The sequence below is a fragment of the Rhinopithecus roxellana genome, chromosome 10 (genome assembly GCF_007565055.1).
Source record: "Rhinopithecus roxellana isolate Shanxi Qingling chromosome 10, ASM756505v1, whole genome shotgun sequence".
NCBI classification, from domain to species: Eukaryota; Metazoa; Chordata; class Mammalia; order Primates; family Cercopithecidae; genus Rhinopithecus; species Rhinopithecus roxellana.
In genome coordinates this window covers 95,961,841-95,986,252 of record NC_044558.1, presented here as the reverse complement: position 1 = coordinate 95,986,252, position 24,412 = coordinate 95,961,841, and the positions used below count along the sequence as shown (strand labels likewise).

The following is a 24,412-nucleotide window of genomic DNA, read 5'->3' as shown; positions in this document are numbered from 1 at the left end:
CTCACGCCTGTAATCCCAGTATTTTGGGAGGCCGAGGTGGGCAGATCACCTGAGGTCAGGAGTTTGAGACCAGCCTGAACGACATGGTGAAACCCCATCTCTACTAAAAATACAAAAAAATTAGCTGGGCGTGGTGGCGCATGCCTGTAATTCCAGCTACTCAGGAGGCTGAAGCAGGAGAATCGCTTGAACACGGGAGGCAGAGGTTGCAGTGAGCCAAGATCATGCCACTGCACTCGAGCCTAGGGGACAAGAGCGAGACTCCATCTCAAAAAAAAAAAAAAAAAGACTGCCTACATTTTAAATTAAACCATTACATTTCAAGAAAATGTTTATATTATCCAAAAATGCCTTCATGGGAAACCTTGACTTTTACCTTTGTGAGCAATTACAATTATAAACCATGTAATAACAAAAGTTCCAACGTATAGTTAACTTGTAAATATGAAGGGGCAACAACCCATCTGGTCACACAGATTTCAGAAAGAGAAAAAAGCAATGTCCATAGCTGTCATGTGTATCATGCATACTAATAAACTGTGTGTTAATATCACAGTGACTGAGAACCACACTGAAGAGTTATTTTTTCTTTTTTGATACAGAGTCTCGCTCTGTCACTCAGGCTACAGTGCAGTGGTACAATCTCGGCTCACTGCAACCTCCGTCTCCCGGATTCAAGCAATTCTCCTGCCTCAGCCTCCTGAGTAGTTGGGATTACAGGCTTGCGCCACCACGCCCGGCTAATTTTTGTATTTTTAGTAGAGATGGGGCTTCACCATGTTGGTCAGCCTGGTCTCGAACTCCTGACCTTATGACCCACCCGCCTCAGCCTCCCAAAGTGTTGGCATTACAGGCGTGAGCCACCATGCCTGGCCAGTGAAGAGTTTTATATTCTGTTGGTTATGGTTTCATTTTTGAGAAATACGATTCACCCTTTCCTCCTGCTACAGAGAAGGAATCTTTCCTAAGGCCATCTCTCAAAAGCTCACTCATTATGAACTATTTGGGGAAGTCCTCGACAAGACAGAAAAGCAAGCACACCCAGATTGATGAGGAAGGCCTTCTCCTCCTCTAACAGGAGTCCACTTTCACAACTTCATTCACATTGGTATCTTTCCTCAAAAAGGTTTTCGTGCATAGTATGTCATAATCCCTGAATCGTATGTATGTCTGTGTGAAGGCAGGAGTGAGGCTGGAGGCCCAGGAGACAAGACCAGACTTCAGGAATGTCAGGGGCTGGGGCTGCTTACATGGATCAAGAAGAGAAAATGAGAAAAAGGCATGGGTTTAATTTGTACAATTCAAGATTATAAATAAAAGCATCTCGGGTATCTAAGTATCCACAAATTTTAGTATAGCATTGAACAATTTATGAAATATAAATTCTCAGGCCGGGCGCGGTGGCTCAAGCCTATAATCCCAGCACTTTGGGAGGCTGAGACGGGCGGATCACAAGGTCAGGAGATCGAGACCACCCTGGCTAACACGGTGAAACCCCGTCTCTACTAAAAAATACAAAAAACAAGCCAGGCGAGGTGGCGGGCGCCTGTAGTCCCAGCTACTCGGGAGGCTGAGGCAGGAGAATGGCATAAACCCGGGAGGCAGAGCTTGCAGTGAGCTGAGATCCGGCCACTGCACTCCAGCCTGGGCGATAGAGCGAGACTCCGCCTCAAAAAAAAAAAAAAAAAAAAAAGAAATATAAATTCTCTAGACCAATTATGGTTTTAAACCAAAAGAAATGAGCTAATGATTAAAATCTCTGCATCATTCTCTCATGGTCTTAAAAAAAAAAGGAAATCAGATCATGATATGTGTTGTTGAATGGATTTGTACACTTTAAACAAAGAAAGGAAAAAAAAAAGAAACTTCCCAAATTGTACCAAGCACCATATTGCATCTTTGAAGCCAGAAATGGCCTCAGGGCAGATATTTATATTTTTGACAACGACAGCAACATAAGGCAAGCACGTTTTAGTTTGAAATACAAGCACAGCACTTCTGAACTAGAGGAAATGAAAAGCGAAGCACACTGACAAACGGGGTCACAGTGCTCAGGAAGGACGTGTTATTGAATCATGATTACATTAAACACGGTCAAAAACTTTGGCCAAGCACGGTGGCTCAAGCCTGTAATCTCAGCACTTTGAGAGGCTGAGGTGGGCAGATCACTTGAGATCAGGAGTTCAAGACCAGCCTGGCCAACACGGTGAAACTGTTTATACTTAAAATACAAAAAAATTAGCCAGGCATGGTGGTGGGCGCCTGTAATCCCAGCTACTCGGGAGGCTGAGGCAGGGGAATCACTTGAGCCAGGCAGAGGTTGCAGTGAGTGAGATCACGCCACTGCACTCCAGCCTGGGTGACAGAGCAAGACTCTGTCTCAAAAAAAAAAAAAAAAAAAGGCCTGTACTTTGGAAAGCCATGGGATACTGCTTTCTGTAATCAAATATGTCCAAAAGGCGTGGTACGAAGAGGATGCCTGGGAAAGGAGGAAGAAGCCAAATCATTAAACAGTTTTTATCAAAAAAGGCTAAAAAGTTATGCGGGTTTCTCTTTTTCTCTGAGGAGCTTCCAGCAGTCCCTCCAAAAGACTAACTCTTATCTTTCAATAAACATGGCTTATTCCCCTCTTTCCTAGTGGGAAATAAGGACACTGGGAGATGTGTGAGCCACATAAAAAAGGGTAGAGAAAGGGGAGGTTGACCCAGTAGTGCCAGGACTACAAAAGGGAATACAAAGGCCCAGATGCATGTCTGTGTGGAAGAAGAAAACAGAGAGAAGAGTAAACAGCACAGCATCCCTTAAACACTATTTTCTCGTGCAAGGCGTGTAGAAAGTTCTTCACTGAAGTCCTAAACTTTGCTGTCCTAATGAAAAGAATGAGATTGTTCTTGGGTTTGACTGAACTCTGCTGGTTTAGCTAATGTTTTATGAGTGTCTACATCCTGCCAACCATGGGAAGCTAGGATGTTACCCCAAGCAGTCTGCAACTCACCAGAAGTTCTTAGAGAATTCACTCTCAAAGAACAAAAGGCTAAGTTGGAGCAAGAGCCATTCCCTTCCGGGTAAGAATTAACCACAGGATGTGCTTCTGGTCAGAGTAAGCAGCTTCCCCTCTCATGCGCAGACATGGATTTGGGTGATGATGAGATCAACTTTATTCACTTTGAGACAGAGTTTCGCTCGTGTTGCCCAGGCTGGAGTGCAGTGGCATGATCTTGGTTCACTGCAACCTCTGCCTCCAGGGTTCAAGAAATTATCCTGGGGGCCGGGCGCGGTGGCTCAAGCCTGTAATCCCAGCACTTTGGGAGGCCGAGACGGGCGGATCACGAGGTCAGGAGATCGAGACCATCCTGGCTAACACGGTGAAACCCCGTCTCTACTAAAAATACAAAAAACTAGCCGGGCGACGTGGCGGGCGCCTGTAGTCCCAGCTACTCGGGAGGCTGAGGCAGGAGAATGGCTTAAACCCAGGAGGCGGAGCTTACAGTGAGCTGAGATCCGGCCACTGCACTCCAGCCTGGGCGGCAGAGCGAGACTCCGTCTCAAAAAAAAAAAAAAAAAAAAAAGAAATTATCCTGCCTCAGCTTCCTGAATAGATGGGACTACAGGCACATGCCGCCCATGCTTGGCTAATTTTTGTGTTTTTCGTAGACATACGGTTTCACCGTATTGGTCAGACTGGTCTCAAATTTCTGACCTCAGGTGATCCACCTGCCTCGGCCTCCCAAAGTGCTGGGATTACAGGCGTGAGGCACTGTGCCCAGCCCAGGATACCTTTTTTGTCAGCAGCCTTGTCCCTAGCCAGGCCAGGGTATAGCCATGGCCAAAAGCAAGGTGTAAGGTAGCCCCTTTCCCCTCTACCTAGAACTAGCACTGTCGCCACCCTAACTATGCCACAATCCTATTTCTAGAAGCACTTATTTTCGGAGCTTCATAACAAGATGAAAAAAAGAAAATACCATGTAAATCAAACAAGACAAACCAAACCAAAATTGACATTGTTCTTAAGCCTGTTAATGTGGACTTAGGTTTTCAATGACCTTGAAGCAGCATGCTAGGAACAGCTGCCATTGGGAACGTGGGCATCATCCCTTTCTGGGCGCATAACACATGCTCTGCCAAAGCAGGGTCTTCAGTCCTGCTTACCTGTCATGTTTATTTTCTTGGGCTGCTCTTAAGAGCTCCTGTATGTTTTTGGTGATCTGTTCAGTCTTCCTGATGACATCTTCGGTGCTAGGGAGAGTGGGGCTTGGGGCCACATGGGGTTCTGCTGTGTCTGGTACCAAGCCATCACCTGGCCACACCATACTTCTTTGCCGTCCCTTTCGGCTTGACCTGTGAACATTAAAGATGCAGTTAAATACAGCAGGTGCTTATTAGCTGCTCCTCTGCTTCTAGGAGCCACTTTGTATGCACCAGCTAAATGCATGAGCAGGCTGGTCTCGTCATTTCCTTTATCCTGTCTAGCAGGAGACTCATGGTAAGGCTCTAAAATGGGCTATTTCACTCTACCACAGGGCTGGAAGTGTATACTCCCATCGGAAGGGTGAAGGAGGGGAAAAGGGAGGGAAATACCTGGGGCGGGGAGAGTGTGTGGTTATAAAGCCATCCCCAGGTGAGCCAATTCCTTGGGTACAAATGCAGAATGTAACCTAGTGTTGTCTGCGTGACGAAGTGCGGTAATGACTTTAGACACACTACAGACAGCTAACGACACATAACATGCTGGTGCAAAGAAAAAGACCTTTTAGCAATAATGTGAGATGACAAGACATGCCAACTAGGAGCGTATACTTGAATGTTTTAAGACTTTATGAGTCTGAAAATAGAGAAAAGGGGTGTGTGTGGTGAACTGCTTCTGCTGGCCCTGGGGAGCCCCTCCCCTGGCACGCTCGTCCTGTGGATGTACCCCATGCCATCTGGCTCCATGTCATTGGGAGTGTTGTCGTAGTCACTCTCAGGTGTGCTGTTCTGCTTCTCCAGCCTGGATGCCTACAAGAAAGAAGGGGGACCCTCATAAGTTGGTAACATGAGACCCTTCTCAGGAGTCTTCCCTAGGAACTGTTACCTATTAGGCTATTGGCCTTCACATCCCAAATCTCATTTGGGACAGGGGCCAACTCTCTAGTGAAAATTCAGTAAAAGATGAACATTGGATCCAGAAATGGCCTCTTTCCTTCTTTGCACCATTTTCTTCTTAGCTCAGTGGCTACTCCATAATCACATCCTTGGTACAAACTAACAGACATGCAAGGCAACACACCCTCATTTAGTTCTCAAATTTATAACATAATGAGATGTAGTTAAAATACAGGCAGGGTGTGGTGGCTCATGCCTGTAATCCCTGTATTTTGGGAGGCTGAGGCAGGACGATTGCTTAAGGCTAGGAGTTTGAGACCAGCCTGGGCAACATTAAAAAAAAAAAAAAAAAAAAAAACCAGGCACGGTAGCATACACCTGTAGTCCCAGCTCCTCAGGAGGCTGAGGGAGGATTGTTTGAGCCCAGGAGTTCAAGATTGTAGTGAACCATGATCGCACCACTGTACTCCAGCCTGGGCAACAGAGTAAGACCCTGTCTCAGAAACAAACAAAAACAATCCTGGCACTTCTATGACCACAGACCTTCAGCGCTGGAAGCCACCTTCAGATTATCTGATTGAACCCATATGAGAAAATGAAGGGTCAAGAAAGCTGCGTGGCCCACCAAAGGCCACGACGTCCGCAGAAAAACAGGACCGAGCACCAGGTCTCCTGCCTCCTGCTGTCTCCAATATTTCATGCCTGGGCTCAAATCTACCCCTTAAAATGTAAAGATTTGGTGTAACTGTGGCAATCAAAAATGGGATATAGATTCAAAAGAGGAATCCTAAAAATGTTTTGAACAAATGCCAGCACTGCTAAACACAGGATCTTCTAGGGTGACGAAATTCGAAGGGGACTTTATTCCTTCGAAGGGGACTATGTTCTGAGTATTTCATGAACATTATTTTCCCTCAGTATTTATTTCACCCATAATGCTTGAGAATTTCTTTGGAACAGAAATCAGTGGAGGCTAATTTAAAACCTAAACCAATTACCTTATAAAATACAAGTGTGAGCTATTTCTAGCTTTACTCCTTGAATTTCATCCAAGTTAATCAAAACATGTGACTAAGAGAGTTTTATTGATGCTGCAATAAAAGGTAGCTAAGGACGCAGATGTAAACTAAGAGCTTTGTTTAAACACATGGAAACCCTGTAGCTTCATCCAAGAGAATGGCTACTTTTGAGTAAGTTGGTTTAAGAAGGTCTACATGGCCAGGTGCGGTGGCTCGCATCTGTAATCCCCGCATGTTGGGAGGCTGAGGTGGGTAGATCACTTGAGGCCAGGAGTCTGAGGTCAGCCTGGGCAACATGGTGAAACGTCATCTCTACTAAAAGTACAAAAATTAGCCAAGTGTGGTAGTGCACACCTGCAGTTCAGCTACTTAGGAGGCTGAAGTGAGAGGATCTCTTGAGCCTAGGAGGCAGAGGTTGCAGTGAGATGAGATCACACTACTGTACTCCAGTCTGGGTGACAGAGCTAGATCCTAACTCAAAAAAACAAAAACAAACAAAAAAAAACAACAACCCCCCCCCCACAAAACTACGTAAAGCCTGATTGTCACTCCTTACTGATAACACCTGGTGGGTACAGGCAAGGCAGCCGGACCCATGTGGAGGAGCCCCCCTTATTCACACCACACTTTGTTTGCTATCCCCATAGACTCTCCTTCTGCTCCCAGGGCACATGTTCTCTTCTCTGTCGGCTGAGTTCTTCCATCCACACCTCCACACATGCTCTGTTTAGTTCCCAGCCACTCAAATACAAGACACTTGCTGTGGGCTCCTAAAATTCACTATGAACTCGGGCATCCTGCAGCCACTCAAATCCATTTGGCAAATGATTAAACATTGGCTTGGAGCCATATGGGGAGTTTGTAAAGCTAATTTCTGTAGAATCTACAACTTTGGTGATTCCTTTGTTTATATCTCGTACCAATAAGTAGTTCTGCTTCTCTTGCTGCCTTGTTTTGATCTGGCTTTATGAACAATCAATGAGTTTGGCTCCTAGAAGTCTATAGCAGGAAGATCATGGGCAAGCACTGTGGTCTTCCAGAGACGAGCTTAGAAAACCAAAAAGAAAGAAAAAAACCCAAAACCCTTCTTATCTTGTCACAGGGAATGCCTAACTTTTTTTTTCTTTTTCTTTTTTTTGAGATGGAGTTTCACTCTTGTTGCCTGGGCTGGAGTGCAATGGCATAATCTCGGCTCACTGCAACCTCCGCCTCCCAGGTTCAAGCAATTCTCCTGCCTCAGCCCCTCGAGTAGCTGGAATTACAGGCATGCACCACCACACCCAGCTAATTTTGTATTTTTAGTAGAGATGGGGTTTCACCATGTTGGTCAGGCTGGTCTCAAACTCCTGACCTCAGGTGATCTTCCCACCTCAGCCTCCAAAAGTGCTGGGATTATAGGTGTGAGCCACTGCACCCTGCCAACTTTTTCTTTTGTTTTCTTTTTGAGACAGGGTCTCACTGTCTCCTAGGCTAAGTGCAGTGGTACAACCTCAGCTCGCTGCAGCCTTGACCTCCCAGGCTCAAGCGACTCTCCCACCTCAGCTTCCTGAGCAGCTGGGACCACAGGCATGTGCCACCATGCTCGGCTAATTTTGTACTTTTTTGTAGAGACAAAGTCTTACTATGTTGCCCAGCCTAGCCTCATAATCCTGAGCTCAAGTGATCCTCCAACTTTGGCCTCTCAAAGTGCTGGGATTATAGATGTGAGCCACCACACCTGGCCCCAACTAACTTTTAAGTTTTATTTTGGTTTTTATATATACACCCACACATATATCAATAGATAAAAACTTGCATTTATGTAATTATACTGAAAAATGTGCCCAGAGCTGCTCCGGTGGAAAACAAACTAGAAACAGAATTAAACCCAGAAAATGCTACATATTTATAATGAATCTTTTTTATATATTTATCTGGAGACAGAGTTTCGTTCTGTTGCCCAGGCTAGAGTGTAGTGGCACGATCCTGGCTCACTGTAACTTCTGCCTCCCAGGTTCAAGTGATTCTCCTGCCTCAGCCTCCCAAGTAGCTGGGAGTATAGGTGCCCACCGCCATGCCTGGCTAATTTTTTGTATTTTAGTAGAGACGGGGTTTCAATGTGTTGCCCAGGATGGTCTTGAACTACTGAGCTCAGGCAATCCACCTGCCTCAGCCTCCCAAAGTGCTAGGATTTATAGGCATGAGCCACCACGCCTGGCCTTTATAATGAATCTTTTTGCCTTCCCCAATGAAATGTGATAATCGCAAATCATATGCATTACCCTCAATGATCAAAAGTACCAAGTTGCATTTAAACATTTTAGAAGAGTAGTGACTCACATACCTAATAAATGCATAAATGTTTCTCAAGTATGGAAAACAACACACAGCAGCAACCACCCAGGAAATCAGTTACTTACACGTTAGTTAAGTCCTTCGTCGTTGTCAACAAAAGCATATGTACAGAATTTCAGTGTAGCCAGCATTTAATGTATCAAAATTATTACAAGCATGCAGAGCCAAAAGCTATTGGTTAAGAGTGCTGCTCTCTCAAAGCTGTTAATAGAAAGGTTACCTTATAGCTGGTGCTGGTTCAATTTATTTAATAGGTTTGCAGTTTTCTCTGAATAAAGACACGCCATAAAAATCTAAACTCATGATGAAGCTGTCAGGAACAATCAGGGTGATCAGTTTAAATGATTTTTGTACAAAACTCTATCTTAGCAAGCAGTCCTTGCAATGATTTTGAAGGCTACCATACAAATTAAAAAACAAAATTTCACAGTAGACGAAAGTGGTTTGACTTACAAAATTTCTAGTAAGATATTTAATCACTAACTGTCCTTTAGTTGTATCTGGGCTATTTTAATGAAAACATTACAGTTCAATTTCAGAACTGCTCAGGAGACTTTTTTTTTTTTTTTTTTTTTTTTTTTTTTTTTTTTTTGAGACAGTCTCACTCTGTCGTCCAGGCTGGAGTGCAGTGGTGCAATCTCGGCTTATTGCAACCTCCGCTTCCCAGGTTCAAGGGATTCTTGATTCTCATGTCTTAGTCTTCCGAGTATCTGGGATTACAGGCATGCACCACCACCCCCCACTAATTTTTGTATTTTTTAGTAGATATGGGTTTTGCCATGTTGGCCAGGCTGGTCTCAAACTCCTGGGCTCAAGTGATCCACCCACCTTGGCCTCCCAAAGTGCTGGGATTACAGGCATGAGCCACTGCACCCAGCTGAGACTTTAAGTCCAATTTATCAAGAATTCTTTTTTTTTTTAGTACAATAATTGCTTTTTTTTTTTTGAGACAGGGTCTCACTGTGTTGTCCAGGCTGGAATGCAATGGCAAAATCATGGCTCACTGCAGCCTCGATCTCTCATGGTGGGCTCAAGTGATCCTCCCATCTCAGCCTCCCAAGTACCTGAGACTACAGGTGTGCATCAACACACCTGGATAATTTTTTAATATTTTTTGTAGAGATAGAATGTCACCATGTTGCTGAGGCTGGTCTTGAATTCCTGGGCCCAAGCAATCCACCCGCCTAGGCCTCCCAAAGAGTGTGAGTCACTGCACTCGGCCGAGAAATCTTTTTTTTTTTTTTTTGAGACAAGAGTCTCGCTCTGTCACCCAGGCTGGAGTGCAGTGGCCGGATCTCAGCTCACTGCAAGCTCCGCCTCCCAGGTTTATGCCATTCTCCTGCCTCAGCCTCCCAAGTAGCTGGGAATACAGGCGCCCGCCACCTCGCCCGGCTAGTTTTTTGTATTTTTTTAGTAGAGACGGGGTTTTACCGTGTTAGCCAGGATGGTCTCGATCTCCTGACCTCGTGATCCGACCGACTCGGCCTCCCAAAATGCTGGGATTACAGGCTTGAACCACCGCGCCCGGCCGAGAATTCTTAACAGACTACTGTGAAAGTGAAGAATTCCAAAAGGGTCAGGGCATGGTGGTGCATGCCTGTAGGCCCAGCTACTCAGAAGCCTGAAGCAGGAGGACTGCTTGAGCCCAGGAGTTTGAGGCTGCAGTATGCTATATGACTATGCCTGTAAATAGCTACTGTACTACAGACTAGGCAACATAATGAGGCTCTGTCTCAAAAAAAAAAAAAAAAAAAAAAAAAACCAATCCTGAAAGGGCCTTGATAATCCATATGCCACTGGAACTAGGAAAGAAAGGCTCTCCATCATTCCTAGGTGTGGAGGGAATGGCAAAGGCCCAGTGCAAACCCCACTTTGCCTGTAAAGGTGGTTCCTTACCCACAGCCACCTTCCTTCTCTTACCTTACATTGCCCTTCCATTCAAAAAGAGATGGAGCCAGAACTGGGACATGGATTTTCAAAGCTTGTGTTCTTTCCACGGCTTTCCCAGGTTGCAGTCATGTACCACTCTTTGTGCATGCAAGTATTTTTTAATCGACAGTGCCTTCGGGAGCAGGGGCTGTGCCACCTAAGTCCTTAGTACCCTTTCATTGACTTACCAAAACGCTGTGTATGGAGGAGTTGCTTAATACTTACTGCCTGACTACTCTAAAAGGGGCTTAACTGAATCATGCACTGCTATTGAGACCATAAATTATACACCAGTAGGTGGGGTTTAACCAACCCGTACAAGTGAACAGCTTTAGGCTAACAGCTGCTTGCACAGATCCAATGCCACAAGGTGTTACAATTCTGATTCAAGATGCAGGGACTTGTAAACCTTGGTTTGTCAAGTGTGGTGCTGACATAAAATGTGTCACAGGTTTAAAAAAAAAAAAAAAGGCATGACATTTTAGTACTTCAGCGAGTCCACATACAGCAGTTTCAATATGACAACTGTAGCCCTGAACAAATGGAACAGATTTGGCCTATTATAATATCTAACCAGCAGCCAGCTAGTTTTCTGGTTGTTTAAAAAGACAGTATGCTCAGAATAAATGCTGTAGGGTGATTTGTAAACTTTGTTAAATATGACGTGAACATGAGCAGTGTGGGGTTAGAGAAAGGTAGGTGCCCTCGATGGGTAAGCGTGCATGTGCACGAGTGTGCGCCTGATGCACTGTGAGAAACCAGGAGGAAGCGCTGCCTCATGCAGGTCGGAAGGGCAGTTAGCGAGGGACAGGAGGGCCAGAGCCCAAGCACAAAGAGCCCAGGAGCACGGCCCCTCCTCCAGAGAGCAGACCATTCAGAATGTACTTAACCCTTCGGGTGCTTTCGTCCCTCGACCAGGAAAGTGTGGAGGGGAAGGAAGGCAGAGATGAAGAGGAGGTCACAAACGCACTCCTCCCGATCTGGAATGGGAAAGAGAAACACACTCGGGAAAATACAAAACAGACCCAAAACCTACCACCTCGCCAGCTTCAGTAAAAGAATCCTGGAACACCACATATTACGTGACATGAGTGGTACAATCTCAGTGGCCACCAGTGACAGGACCCCAGAGATGTTTAAACCCTTGGTGAAACACCTCCTGGAAATTACTCTGAATTTAATAAGGCTGCTTTTCCATATGGGAAATACCTAACATAATTTGTCAAACTTGTCAATAATTTGTTCATGGATACTATGAAATGCATATTTGTTTTTCAGTCAGGACTGATGTGAGATGAGAAACTATGCAAATGATTCTAAGTTGCTATACACTATCAGTCTAATTTTTAGTACAGTTATAGTACCTTCCTGATCTCTTTATATTCTAATTTTTTTCTAAAATAAGAAAGTACACTGAAAAATAACAAAGGCTGATTTTCCTAAATTTTGTCTTCAGCTATACAAAAATAAGATTCTTAACTTAGGGTGGGCGTGGTAGCTCACACCTGTCATCTTAGCACTTTGGGAGGCTGAGGCGGGTAGATTGCCTGAGCTCAGGAGTTTGAGACCAGCCTGGGCAACATGATGAAGCCCCGTTACTACTAAAACACAAAAAAATTAGCCAGGCGCGGGAGCATGTGCCTGTAGTCCCAGTTACTCAGGAGACTGAGGCAGGAGAACTGCTTGAACCCAGGAGGCAAAGGTTGCAGTGAGCTGAGATTACACCACTGCACTCCAGCCTGGGTGACAGAGCGAGACTCCGTCTCAAAAAAAAAAAAAAGATTCTTAACTTAGTTCAATGGCATTCCCATTACATCAAATTTATCAAATCAATTGCCTTAGAATGTTAAACCCAAATATCTTAAAAAGAATTTGAGATGATAGACTCCCAATTATAGTAAAACAATATTATAATTTTAGCACACTGAAAACTGACAAAATTAAACTAGGGTTTTTTTTTTTTTTGAGAGGGAGTCCCACTCTGTCGCCCAGGCTGGAGTGCAGTGGCCGGATCTCAGCTCACTGCAAGCTCCGCCTCCCGGGTTCACGCCATTCTCCTGTCTCAGCCTCCCGAGCAGCCGGGACCACCGGCGCCCGCCACCTCGCCCGGCTAGTTTTTTTTTTTTTTTTTTTGAGGCAGAGTCTCACTCTGTCGCCGGGGCTGGAGTGCAGTGGCCGGATCTCAGCTCACTGCAAGCTCCGCCTCCCGGGTTTACGCCATTCTCCTGCCTCAGCCTCCCGAGTAGCTGGGACTACAGGCGCCCGCCACTTCGCCCGGCTAGTTTTTTTGTATTTTTAGTAGAGACGGGGTTTCACCGTGTTAGCCAGGATGGTCTCGATCTCCTGACCTCGTGATCCGCCCGTCTCGGCCTCCCAAAGTGCTGGGATTACAGGCTTGAGCCACCGCGCCCGGCCTAAACTAGGGTTTAATTTACGAAACCATGTCCTTGCTTTGCATCTACCTTGAGAATTTTTTTGGAAACTCCCGTAAAATTTGACTGAAGAAATAATAAACTCTGACACTCAAAAAGACAACTACTCCTCTCCGAAAAAGCATCACGTGAAAAAGTTTAAATGTCTGTAACATCTTGGCAAAACACATATTTTTATAATAAAGTAATCCAGGATAAATATATTTGAAAATCTTACAACACAGTATGTATCCCAATGCAAAATAAGATTGTAAGAAACCTGCTGCAGAACACAATCTCTGGAATTCAGCGCTTCTAAGACTGATGAAGAGTATTACATTTCCTTTTCTGAGATGACAAAGCCACACTTCCCCCACCACGGGGAAGGAGCAGGATGCAGAAGCGAACCTAGCAGGCACACTGAGCACACATGGAGAGGCTGTGGAGGCCTGGAGCCTTCCAGACTTGCCTGGGTACCTGGGCCACAGACTCAAGGCCACCTGCTTGAAGAGGAGCTGAAAAGCCATCTTGGATTCTAAGGGCTCCAGTCCTTAAAGGGGTACATCCCTGTGTAGCTCCAAGAAGGCGACACTTCCTTCTGAGAGTGACCTTTATGATTTGCTTTTGTTTTTGGAAGTGGGGAAGGAAGGAAGCTTTACCAAAAAATGTTCCAACACTGGCTGGTTGAGAAATAATCATGGATGTGGGGGAGAAAAAAAGTAGCAGTTCGGGCAAGAGCCAGAATCCCCAACTTGGTTAGGAAACCATCAGCCCATGGCCCTGTGTGCTTGTGGGAACATCGCAAGCATCTGTGGACATGTTAATACAGCAAACACAATGGTAACTCTCTTAGCCCAATTTGGCAAAGCAGAGGTGTGGGGACCTGCAGGTTCAGAAGAGGGAACAGAGTAGTCAGGCTGCACAGAGTGATCAGCGGAAGCGCCAGTGGTGTTACTTACGTGTGCGGGGAAGGGCTGGAGTCTCGTCCTGCTCTCTTCAGGGCGGCTCGCTTCTCCCATTGGGAGATACGGTTTCTGACCTGATCCGGTCTCGTACATGGACATGGGCCTACTGCCCCGGGCAGACGGACGTCTCTTTAAGGAAGAGTGGTTGGAAGTGTCTGTGTACTCAGAACCAGTTTGCACCTGATATACATTGGTTGTGGCCTGTTTCCTGAGGTTCGAATTTTCACTCTGGAGTGTTTGAAGCTGAAAGAAATGTTTGGCAGTGGGACTGTGTTTTTTTATAGCAAGCAGAAAAAGCAAACACCAAGTAAATGAATACAACTACCAGCTTTAAACAATAAAGGCAGTAACAGCTAGCGGGGCTGAAAGTAAAAAGCCAATACAAAGAAAGACCCTTTCTTCTGGATTGGGTGAAACACAATCAACTCCCTTCATCATGTAAGCAAATTAAATAGCTTCATTTCTGAACGCGGAAAAGTTGTGGTTTGGACTTCCTCAAAACAAAATGTCTAACCGCTTAAAAATTTGTCATGGTGGGCTGGGAAATGTTTGCAGGCAAGCTGTATACTGGATTATTCTAAGGTTGTTTCAAGCAAGAGCTCGAGATCATTAAAACATCATTTAGGTAACTTGCTTTTCAAATGAGCCCCGAGCAATTTGCAAAGGCCAAAAATGACAGCAGACACCATGGAAGCAGCACAAAGATGACTAGGGTTGCTTTGCAAAGCAAGAAAGACAGAAGTTCAGCTTATGAAAAATCAGATCAGCTATTGCTTTCCAAAAAGCCAACAAGAAAAATTATGATCAACAAGTTTTTATTACATAATACTCTTGATATTCCAAACAATTCAGCACTTTGTAAAAAAAAAAAGAAAAGAGAGAGAGAAAACCGGATCATGGTAAGTTTGCTATATTAACATATCACAAAGAAAACTGGAAACCTATTATCTATGGAATTGACATCTTCGCATGGATGCTCCACGCAGCACGCTTGCTTCCGTCTGGTGAGTGATCATCTTTCAGCCAGGACTGGAATATTTGGCCTTTCTCTCCTTTGGCTTTGTCACCCAAAAAACACGACCTCAGTGGTGTCAGCTTTGAACATGCTAATCTGCCTGGCACCACCCCATTTTAGAGACTGTCACTTGGAGGCCCTGAACGCTCCTTCCATTCCTCACATGCAGGCTGCTCCATGGTGCTGGATGGATTAGAGTTAAGGGGTCAGCAGGGAATCGTGTTACTCTTTGGCATCTGGCATTTTAAACACCATTCACCACGTCCATTCTGCGCAGGGTCCTTCCCTTCTGGTGCGCCTTCATCTTCCATGGACATTTTATAAGCTGGGTGTGGTGTGAGTTCAGCTGTCTACTCTTTGACAGAGATTGTAAAATCTGACCAAATTCCCCACCAGTGCCAAGGTTTAAGTCCACGAGCAACTGTTTGCACCGGAAGATCATTACTTTTTCAGTAGCAAACCCATTCAATGTTAGGAGTTGCTTTAAATTTTTATTTAGAAAGCACCAATCTGTGAAAAATACACCAATAGTAGTTGCTCCTCTTCATTAATTAGCATCTTTTCCAAGCAACTGTTAAATGTGAAAGATCAGATACAAATCATGCTACTTTGTCAACTTTATGTATATTAAAAACTTTACCTAACTTTGAAATAAAATCAATACATCTTTGCTAAATAAACAAATTCCATATGCTTTATATTAATCTTGCCAACTGCTGCGAAAGTGTGACTTACTGCCTCTTCCACAAAAAGACCACTCATTCTGTTTCCTTGAAGAGCAAGCCATTACAGAATGATAGACTGCTTTTATCCCACAAAGGCTGGCAGGGTATAGCTCATATCTGCAATTCCCTTTCCAGGGAAAGAACAGCTGCGAAGTGACAAAGCAGCCCTGAGCATTTCTACATTCCAGGATACAGACAGGCATGAAGTGCCTGTTGAAACTACTCATTAGAGAACCCAGGGCCTAGAGTGAAATGGTCAAGGTTCAAGGACTGAGGCATGTAACTGACACATGTCCCTCAATGGGGCACTGGTGCATCTAATCACATGTTTGTCTGTGTAAAAAGCCACTGTGACAGTATTTTAGTTAGAGCCTTCACATCTGAAACTTTATCCTAACACTTTTCATGCTTGGATTTTGCCTGAATGTGTTCTCATGAACACAAGTTCTTGGTTTCAATTTTTAAAAATTTTAGTATTCTGTATTTAGAGAGATGTCCTCACATAAATTTTAATGATGCTTATCTTAATAAGAACCAGGCTACACTTTTTTATTTGGAAGGAGTATAAGGGAAAATAAAAAGTTACAGACAATTCAATAGTTTCAGAAATCAAAAGCATTTCTAAGAATTGATGAGATAATCAATAAGCAACAGCAAATAATTTCACTTTGCGTTTCTCAAAGAAGCTCAAGACATTTGCTTTCAGAGATAATGAGGCTCTCTCTGGTGATTTCCAAAAATACTAAAAGAAGCATTATTAGATTTTAAAAGGTGATGTGCAGCAGATTGATTTACAGTGGCAAAATCAGCATGTTTCAGAAATAGTCACCTGGTCAAAATTATCAGTCCAATTAATGGGACAAACTATAATCCATTAAATAAAATATATTCCAAAGAAGGCAGAGAAAGTACAGGTTCTGTATGTAATGACAAAGGGGCTCTTGGTCTGTCTTGTTTACAGCTGCACGGCAGCCCTAGACAGGACTGGGAGACACAGAACAAATGTCTGTTCGTTTAAGGCTGGCTCATCTTGGGCATTCTTCATTCCCTGCTACTATAGGCATTAGAGCCATGTATTTCAAAAAGTCTCAAAAATGCTCTAGAACTCAACATCAAAAGAATCCTAGACCAAACCCCAGGCAAAAGTGCACAGCAATTTCCTTCCCTAGTAAGTAGAGGGGCATGGGCCCCTTTTTAGTTCTTTGACTTTCCTTTAGGAAGCAGCACTGAAAAGACTCTAGGTACACATGGAGTATACCATGTCCTCAGGTCTTGAAAATGATTTGAAAACCTTACTTCTCAAATGACTGCCTAAAGACATAGATTATATATTTCATTTTGTTTCTGGTTAAGTGTCCAAATCTCATTTTAGAACTGAATGATGGGAGTGATACCCACAGTCATGGGCAAAATTTGGAATTTTTCGAATGCCCTTACTTAGCTTTCTCATAAAGAGTTGCATACATAATCCCCCTCCTACTAAGGGTATTCCTTGCTACCATCAACCACACTCCTTTTCGGGATTAATATATTCATACGGTTCTGATTCTCTCAACAGGTAATGAATGAGAAAATGCTGAGCAAATGAGATTGCTTCTTACCAGTGTGCAGCTCTTGCTAGTACAAATGAAATGTTTTTTTGTTATTTTTTGAGAACCTACTCTGTGGCAGGCCCTCCCGTAGGCTCTGGGGATAATACAAGTTAGTAGTAAACACTGGTAAGCAATAAGGTGGGGATGTGGGATAGGGCTGCCAGGGTGGGAGCAGGGTTTGAATGCTGATAAACATGCCCCTGCCCAGGGCTCTCACTGGCTCTGTCTCCATGGTATGATCATCCCTCCCTAGCAATGGGAAGAATCACATCCATGAAGCACCATCCAGGTTTCCAGGAAGCACAGAATAGTGCAAGGTTTATTCTAAAGGGCACAAATTCTTAAATAGGATGTTAGGTTTCTCCTACCTGGGGAATTTACTCTGGATATATTTCATTTTAAATATCCAAATACATCCTGCTTCAAAAAGACAACTTGGCCCAAAGATTTCTAAGGCTGTTACAATAACTGTTTTTCTTCCCTCGGGCCACATCACAGTGCCTGAGATTCTTCCTTGTACTATGGGATTAAAGCATCAACCATCCTGGCATTTATTAACATGTTACCTTTTTCTGCATAATTCTCAGCTCGTCACTCAAGTTGTTATTCACCTTCATTAGCTGCTGTATCTTGGCCTCAGAAGCCACTAGAGCGTTTTTGACCTCCATAAATTCCTGTACAGTGACTGGTCCATCTGATAAATCTGAATCTAGGCTCTAAAAATAAATTGGGGAAAACGTTCACAATCTGAGATGATGAGAACATTAAAGACTAACAGCTCAAGAATTTCAAATTCTGACCAAGCCAGCTGAATTGCAAAGTTAGTCAAACCAAATTAAGGCCTCTGAGAGTAATGTAAAACTAAAACATAAAAAAGTAGGGTCACTATCCTATTTAAAAAATTTGAAAGTCAGTATTTTCCAGTAGAACAGGCAGTGGGACTACACATCTATGCTGACAATGACTGTCTAAGGAGGTCTGTCCTGTCTTGTAAGCCTTTCTCTCGTTCACTCACATTTTGCTTTTATTCATTCTTTCATTAATTCATTCATTCCAACATTTTCATTGAACATTAGGCGGTGTTCTAGGTGCTTGGGATATATTAGAAAAGAGACAAAGATTCCTGCTTCCATGGTGTTTATATCCCAACAGCATGCGAGAGTATATATATAGTATGATTGAGGATGATGAGTGCTGTGGGAAAAGATAAGACAGAGCAGGGTAGGGGACTGCATGTTAAGCGGGTAGCTGGGTTAAGCCTGTGAGTGGGTGAGAGGTGAGCAGAGCCCCGGGAGGTGAGGGAATAAGTCACATGAATCTGGAGGAAGAACATTCCAGCCTGCAGTGGAGCTCAGTTAGAGGGAGCAGGTATGTGGGATGGATTGGGCAGGAGGCCAGGCAGTTGACAGAGGGCCTGGTCACAGAGGGTCCTGAAACGACCTCAGCTCTGACTGAGTGAACCAGGTGGCTTCCCGGAAGTCTGCACAGGGGTGTCCCCTGCATCTGCTAATGGCGCCATCTTTCTCATAGTCATGTGGGCCAGAGAACTCCGAACACATCTTCCATAAGTCTATCTCCCCACTCCAACCTTCCAACTTATTGCCAAGACTTTTCTATTCTACCTTCCTATTCATCCATTCTCAAATGATTGCCAAGCCCCTCTGTGGGTGTGTCCTGGGGGTCAGCAGAGGGTGCACAGCCTGGGGTCCTGCCGCCTTCTCCACCAGCTCAGGCTCTGGTGCCAAGGTCTCTCCCACCTGCACCATCTTAGCATGGGTCCTGGGGTGGCCTGCATCAGCTCCAGTTTGGACCTCTCCCTCCACTCTCTAACCTACCAGAATAGTCCTCCCCAGACATCGCATCCTGGGCTCCGCACTGCCTGTGAGGCCCACACTCTTCCGTTGGGCGTCATACCCCTCTTGCTGCAGCTTCGAGTCCCACCCTTCTTAGGCTGTCCCTATGCATGACCAGCTTCCCCTTAGATGCCCTGGTTTCACTTTCTTTCTGCCTCCTCCATACGCCCCAATCCCAAGCATCCCTTGAGGCGCATCTTAAGAACCGTCCTATGACACAGCCCTGCTGATGCTCCCAGCCATAGGTTCTCTCTCTGTTCACTCCCTCAGCCTGTGTGTGCTTCATATGACACACATCACTTTGTGCCTTCTCCTGCAGTTCTCTCTCTCCTAGGTAATGAGACCCTCATAGGAAAGGGACGAGACCTCATTCAGGAGAGTCATATCCAGAGACGTCACTCAGTAAACACTTGTTGAATGAATAAAACACACCAATCATTCCTCACAAGTTTTATAAAGTCTCAACTGCGGCAGGGCTGTGATGCAGGGACAAGGACCCCTATTTTAAAACCATTTAACCTTGTTTCACCTTTGCTTGGCCTAAGCTAGTAACAAACCCAACCTCACTGCACAGCAGCTTTGGCAGGGCTAGCCCTCAGCTGATGCATGCTTGCCCTTCCACAGGACGCACGGCCTCTCACCTTCTGCCGGTTTGCTTTGCTTGCAGTGGTTTCCAAATCTGTGTCTTCGTCTGATGCCACGCTGTCATAGTCGGGCTGGTCGTTGTCTTGACTCTCAACGCTGTGCTGGTTATTGATTGTTTTCAGTATGAGCTCCACATTGTCTATCAATAAAAGCAAACAACTTCACTTCAGGCTTAAAACACTGCTTTTCTTCCAAAAACTATGGAGAGGATTTTTTGGTTTAGCCATTTAAAGGACATAAAGGGCTGAATGCTGTGCTCTTGCCTGTAATCCCAGCATTTTAGGAGGCCAAGGAGGAGAAATGCTTGAGGCCAGGAGTTTGAGACCTACTTAGGCAACATAATGAGACTCTATCCCTACAAAATAATTTAAAAATTATCCAGGCCTGGTGGTACACGCCTGTAGTCCCAGCTACATAGCTACTCAGGAGGCTAAGAAAGGAGGACTGCTTGAGCTGAGAAGATTGAGGCTGCAGTGAACCATGATTGCACCACTGTACTCTAGCCTGGGCATCAGAGTGAGGCCCTATCTCTAAGAGCAAAAACAAAGACAAAAACAAAATACACAAGGACTGAAAGAAAATGACAGAAATGGCAATGTTATATTCACACCAATATAGAGATAACAGAAAAAGTTTTCAACCAGGTAGACAGTTACATAAGAGACTCCAGCATTCCTCATCTACCTGCCAAATATGAGCAAATTAAACAGATGGCTTAGGAAGGAACTGGTCAGATAAAGGAGGCAAGATCCCAAGTTTCTAGAGATACAGCCTAACTCCAGGTCATGAAGATAAGGCTGTAGGTAATGGAAGATAAACTGTAATTTGATTAATACCTATAACATGTTTACAAGGTAATATCAATCAAAACAGAAAGCAACTTGTTAAACTGGAGCCAGAACCTAGGCACTCAAAGAATAGAAACATTGTGCTGGACGTGGTGGCTCACACCTGTAATCCCAGCACTTTGGGAGGCCGAGGTGGGTGGATCACGAGGTCACGAGGTCGAAACGATCCTGGCTAACACGGTGAAACTCCGTATCTACTAAAAATACAAAAAATTAGCCAGGTGTGGTGGCGGGCGCCTACAGTCCCAGCTACTCGGGAGGTTGAGGCAAGAGAATGGTGTGAACCCATTTGCAGTGAACCAAGATCACACCACTGCACTCCAGCCTGGGCGACAGAGCGAGACTCCATCTCAAAAAAATAAAAAACAAAAAAAAAAAAACATTGGCATTTAGTCAATTACCTGCATCTCAGTGAGAGAAACAGATAGAGGAGAATGAATCAAATACACATGTGCATGTTACAAGGAGTGTCTATTCCATAAGGGAGCAGGGATTATTCTACAGGATCTAACACACTTTGAACAAAAGATTTCACAAACTAAAGTCTCTCTGATTTCTTTCAGGTAACTCAAACTCTGACTTCTAATACTGCTTCCCAGAGATGTTGAGGAAACAAAGGATGGATGATATCTGGGTGATGAATTGCGGTTATTTAAAAGGACTAGGTCCCAGCTGGGCACAGAGGCTCACATCTGTAATCCCAGCACTTTGGGAGGCTAAGGCAGATGGATCACTTGAGGTCAGGAGTTTGAGACCAGCCTGGCCAACATGGTGAAACCCCATCCCTACTAAAAATACAAAAATTAGCTGGGCATGGTGGTGGGCATCTGTAATCCCAGCTACTTGGGAGGCTGAGGCAGGAGAATCGCTTGAACCCAGAAGGTGGAGGTTGCAGTGAGCTGCGATTGCGCCACTGCACTCCAGCACAGATGACAGAGCGAGACTCTGTCTCGAAAAATAATAAGTAAAATAAAAGGATAGGTCCTATTTTAACTTTTTAAATATTTTAAAACACATAAATATAATGATTACAGAAGTAGCAGTCAATACATACAATTTAGAAACTAATGAGCAAGTAAGATAATCACTTATAGCCACTGTTATTTGTTGATCTATTTTTTTCTAGTTTTTCTGAGCACTTATATCCACACACAGTCAATTCTTGTTATTCTTTTTTTTTTTTTTTTTTTTTTTTGTGAGACGGAGTCTGGCTCTGTCGCCCAGGCTGGAGTGCGGTGGCCGGATCTCAGCTCACTGCAAGCTCCGCCTCCCAGGTTCAGGCCATTCTCCTGCCTCCGCCTCCCAAGTAGCTGGGACTACAGGCGCCCGCCTCGTCGCCCGGCTAGTTTTTTGTATTCTTTAGTAGAGACGGGGTTTCACCGTATTAGCCAGGATGGTCTCGATCTCCTGACCTTGTGATCCGCCCGTCTCGGCCTCCCAAAGTGCTGGGATTACAGGCTTGAGCCACCGCGCCCGGCCAATTCTTGTTATTCTTGGTAGTTATTTTATTTATTTATTTTGAGACGGAGTCTCACTCTGTCACTCAGGCTAGAGTGCAGTGGCGCGATCTCGGCTCACTGCAAACTCTGCCTCCCAGGTTCATGCCATTCTCTTGCCTCAGCCTCCCGAGTAGCTGGGACTATAAGTGCTACTTATAGCTACCACGCCGGGCTAATTTTTTTGTATTTTTTTAGTGGAGATGGGATTTCACCATGTTAGCCAGGAAGGTCTCGATCTCCTGACCTCATGATCCACCCGCCTCGGCCTCCCAAAGTGCTGGGATTACAGGCGTGAGCCACTGTGCCCAGCCTCTTCGTAGTTATGTTCTAAAAAGTTGCTGTGAATTGGCCAATATTAAATTAGTACTCTTGGGGTTATCAACCAATCAATACATAACCTTGTTCTATGTGTGTTTCTGTTTAAAGATACCTTATTTAATACATGTTATTGATTCATTAACATTGAACTCATGGCCAACAGCACTATAAATCATGCCTGAATGATGCTTATTTAACACACATTTCTCCGTCGGGGACATCACAGCCTTCTCGCACTTAGACACACTAGACAGCGCTTCAGGACTATGCTTGGAGGCCACTTTTTTTCTTTTTTTATTGAGACAGGGTCTTGCTATGTCACCCAGGCTGGAGTGCACTGGCATAATCATAGCTCACTATAGCTTTTAACTGTTGAGCTCAAGTGATCCTCCTGTCTCAGCCTCTTGAGTATGTAGGACTACAGACACATGCCAACACATCTATATAATTTTTAAATTTTTTGGTAAAGATGGGGCCTTGCTATGTTGTTCAGGCTTGGAGACACTTTTTTTTTCTCTTTTTTTGAGATGGAGTCTCACTCTGTCGTCCAGGCTGGAGTGCAGTGCTGCGATCTCTGCCTCCTGGGTTCAAGCGATTCTCCTGCCTCAGCCTTCTGAGTAGCTGGGATTACAGGCAGACGTCACCATGCCTGGCTAATTTTTCTTGTATTTTTAATAGAGACAGAGTTTCCCCATGTTGGTCAGGCTGGTCTTGAACTCCTGACCTCGTGATTGGCCCACCTCAGCCTCCCAACGTTCTAGGATTACAGGCGTGAGTCACCGCGTCTGGTCAAGGAGACACTTTTGAGATAGGGTCACCCATGCTAGAGTGCAGATGTGATCATGGCTCACTGCAGCCTCAACCTCCTGGGCACTCAATCGATCCTGGGCGGGGGTGGGGGCATTTTAAAACAGTGAAATGACCAGTGAAAAGCACACAAATATGACTAACATGACACTAAATAGACCACAGACACTTGTGTATAGCACGAATGCAGAAACAAGAAGTCAAAGAGTCTCCTCCCTGTTCAGTCTCAGCTGGAAACATGTGCTTTTGGTGACTCAATTTTTTTCTCTGCTCTGTATATTTCTTAGAATGACCTTGAAAATGCTGTATTAATTTTGAGGTCACAAATAAATTTTAGCAAGTAGATGAATTTGTAAATATGGGATGTGCACATGAGGATCAATTGTGTATTTATACTTACCTGTGGTATACTCACTTGTACACATATATTTACATAAATATGTTTTCCTTACAAAATTGGGGTTATACAAAACCTTTTAAAAACGTCATTAGTTGGCTAGGCATGGTGGCTCATGCCTGTAATCCCAGCACTTTGGGAGGGTGAGGTGGGCAGATCGCTTAAGGCCGGGAATTCGAGAATAGCCTGGCCAACATAGAGAAACCCCGTCTCTACCAAAAAATACAAAAATTAGCTGGGTGTGGTGGTACACACCTGTAATCCCTGCTACTCAGGAGGCTGAGGCACAAGAATCACTTGAGCCTGCGTGGCAGAGGTTGCAGTGAGCCAAGATCGTGCCACTGCACTCCAGCCTAGGCGACAGAGTGAGACTGGTCTCAAAACAAAACAAAACAAAATCAAACTTTATTACTTTATCTAATATAATTACTACTATAGTATAAATGTTTGTTCCCTCCAAATCTCATGTTGAAATGTGATCCTCAGTGTTGGAGGGGAAGACCAAAGGGAGGTGTTTGGGTCATGGGGGTGGATCCTTCATGAACAGATTAATGCCCTCCTTTTGTAGTGAGTTCTTGGTCTATTAGTTCCTGCCAGGAGCCGGTTATTGAAAACAGCCTGGCACCTCCCTCCTTGCTCTCTTGCTTCCTCTCTCACCGTGTGATCTCTGCACATGCAGCACCCCTTCACCTTCCACGAGTGGAAGCAGCCTGAGGCTCTCACCAGATGCCCAGTCCTACAGTCAGCAGAATCATGAGCCAAATACACCTTTTTTCTTTACAAATTACCCAGTCTCGGGTATTCTTCTATAGCTACACAAAAAGGACTAAGACAATTACATATTCTTTTTTAAAAAGGTAAGTATGTACTATTTTAAAATGTGACTAATTGTTCCTCTTTATTACTCAGTTGCTTCTAATGTCTGTGTTTTTCTACATAACATACATATAACATCTCTGATGATTTCCCTTCA

At 44.5% G+C, this 24,412-nt stretch overlaps 1 protein-coding gene across 15 annotated transcripts in view; it reads right to left on the bottom strand.

Moving 5' to 3' along the window:
* The window catches only part of GIT2 (GIT ArfGAP 2), a 65,743-nt gene that overhangs the window by 1,869 nt on the left and 39,462 nt on the right, over positions 1-24,412 (bottom strand). For 4 of the 15 annotated variants that reach the window (XM_010379339.1, XM_030939659.1, XM_010379372.2 and 1 more), the window contains 6 exons: positions 19,567-19,709; positions 17,639-17,788; positions 13,735-13,983; positions 11,255-11,344; positions 4,913-4,995; positions 4,150-4,338 (listed from right to left, as the gene is read on the bottom strand). In XM_010379339.1, the coding sequence (XP_010377641.1) occupies positions 4,150-4,338; positions 4,913-4,995; positions 11,255-11,344; positions 13,735-13,983; positions 17,639-17,788; positions 19,567-19,709 (904 nt within the window). Of the gene's footprint in view, positions 1-4,149; positions 4,339-4,912; positions 4,996-11,254; positions 11,345-13,734; positions 13,984-14,538; positions 15,327-17,638; positions 17,789-19,566; positions 19,710-24,412 lie in introns of those variants that run through there. The other 11 variants (XM_010379357.1, XM_010379392.2, XM_010379370.1 and 8 more) reach the window with 9 other exon arrangements.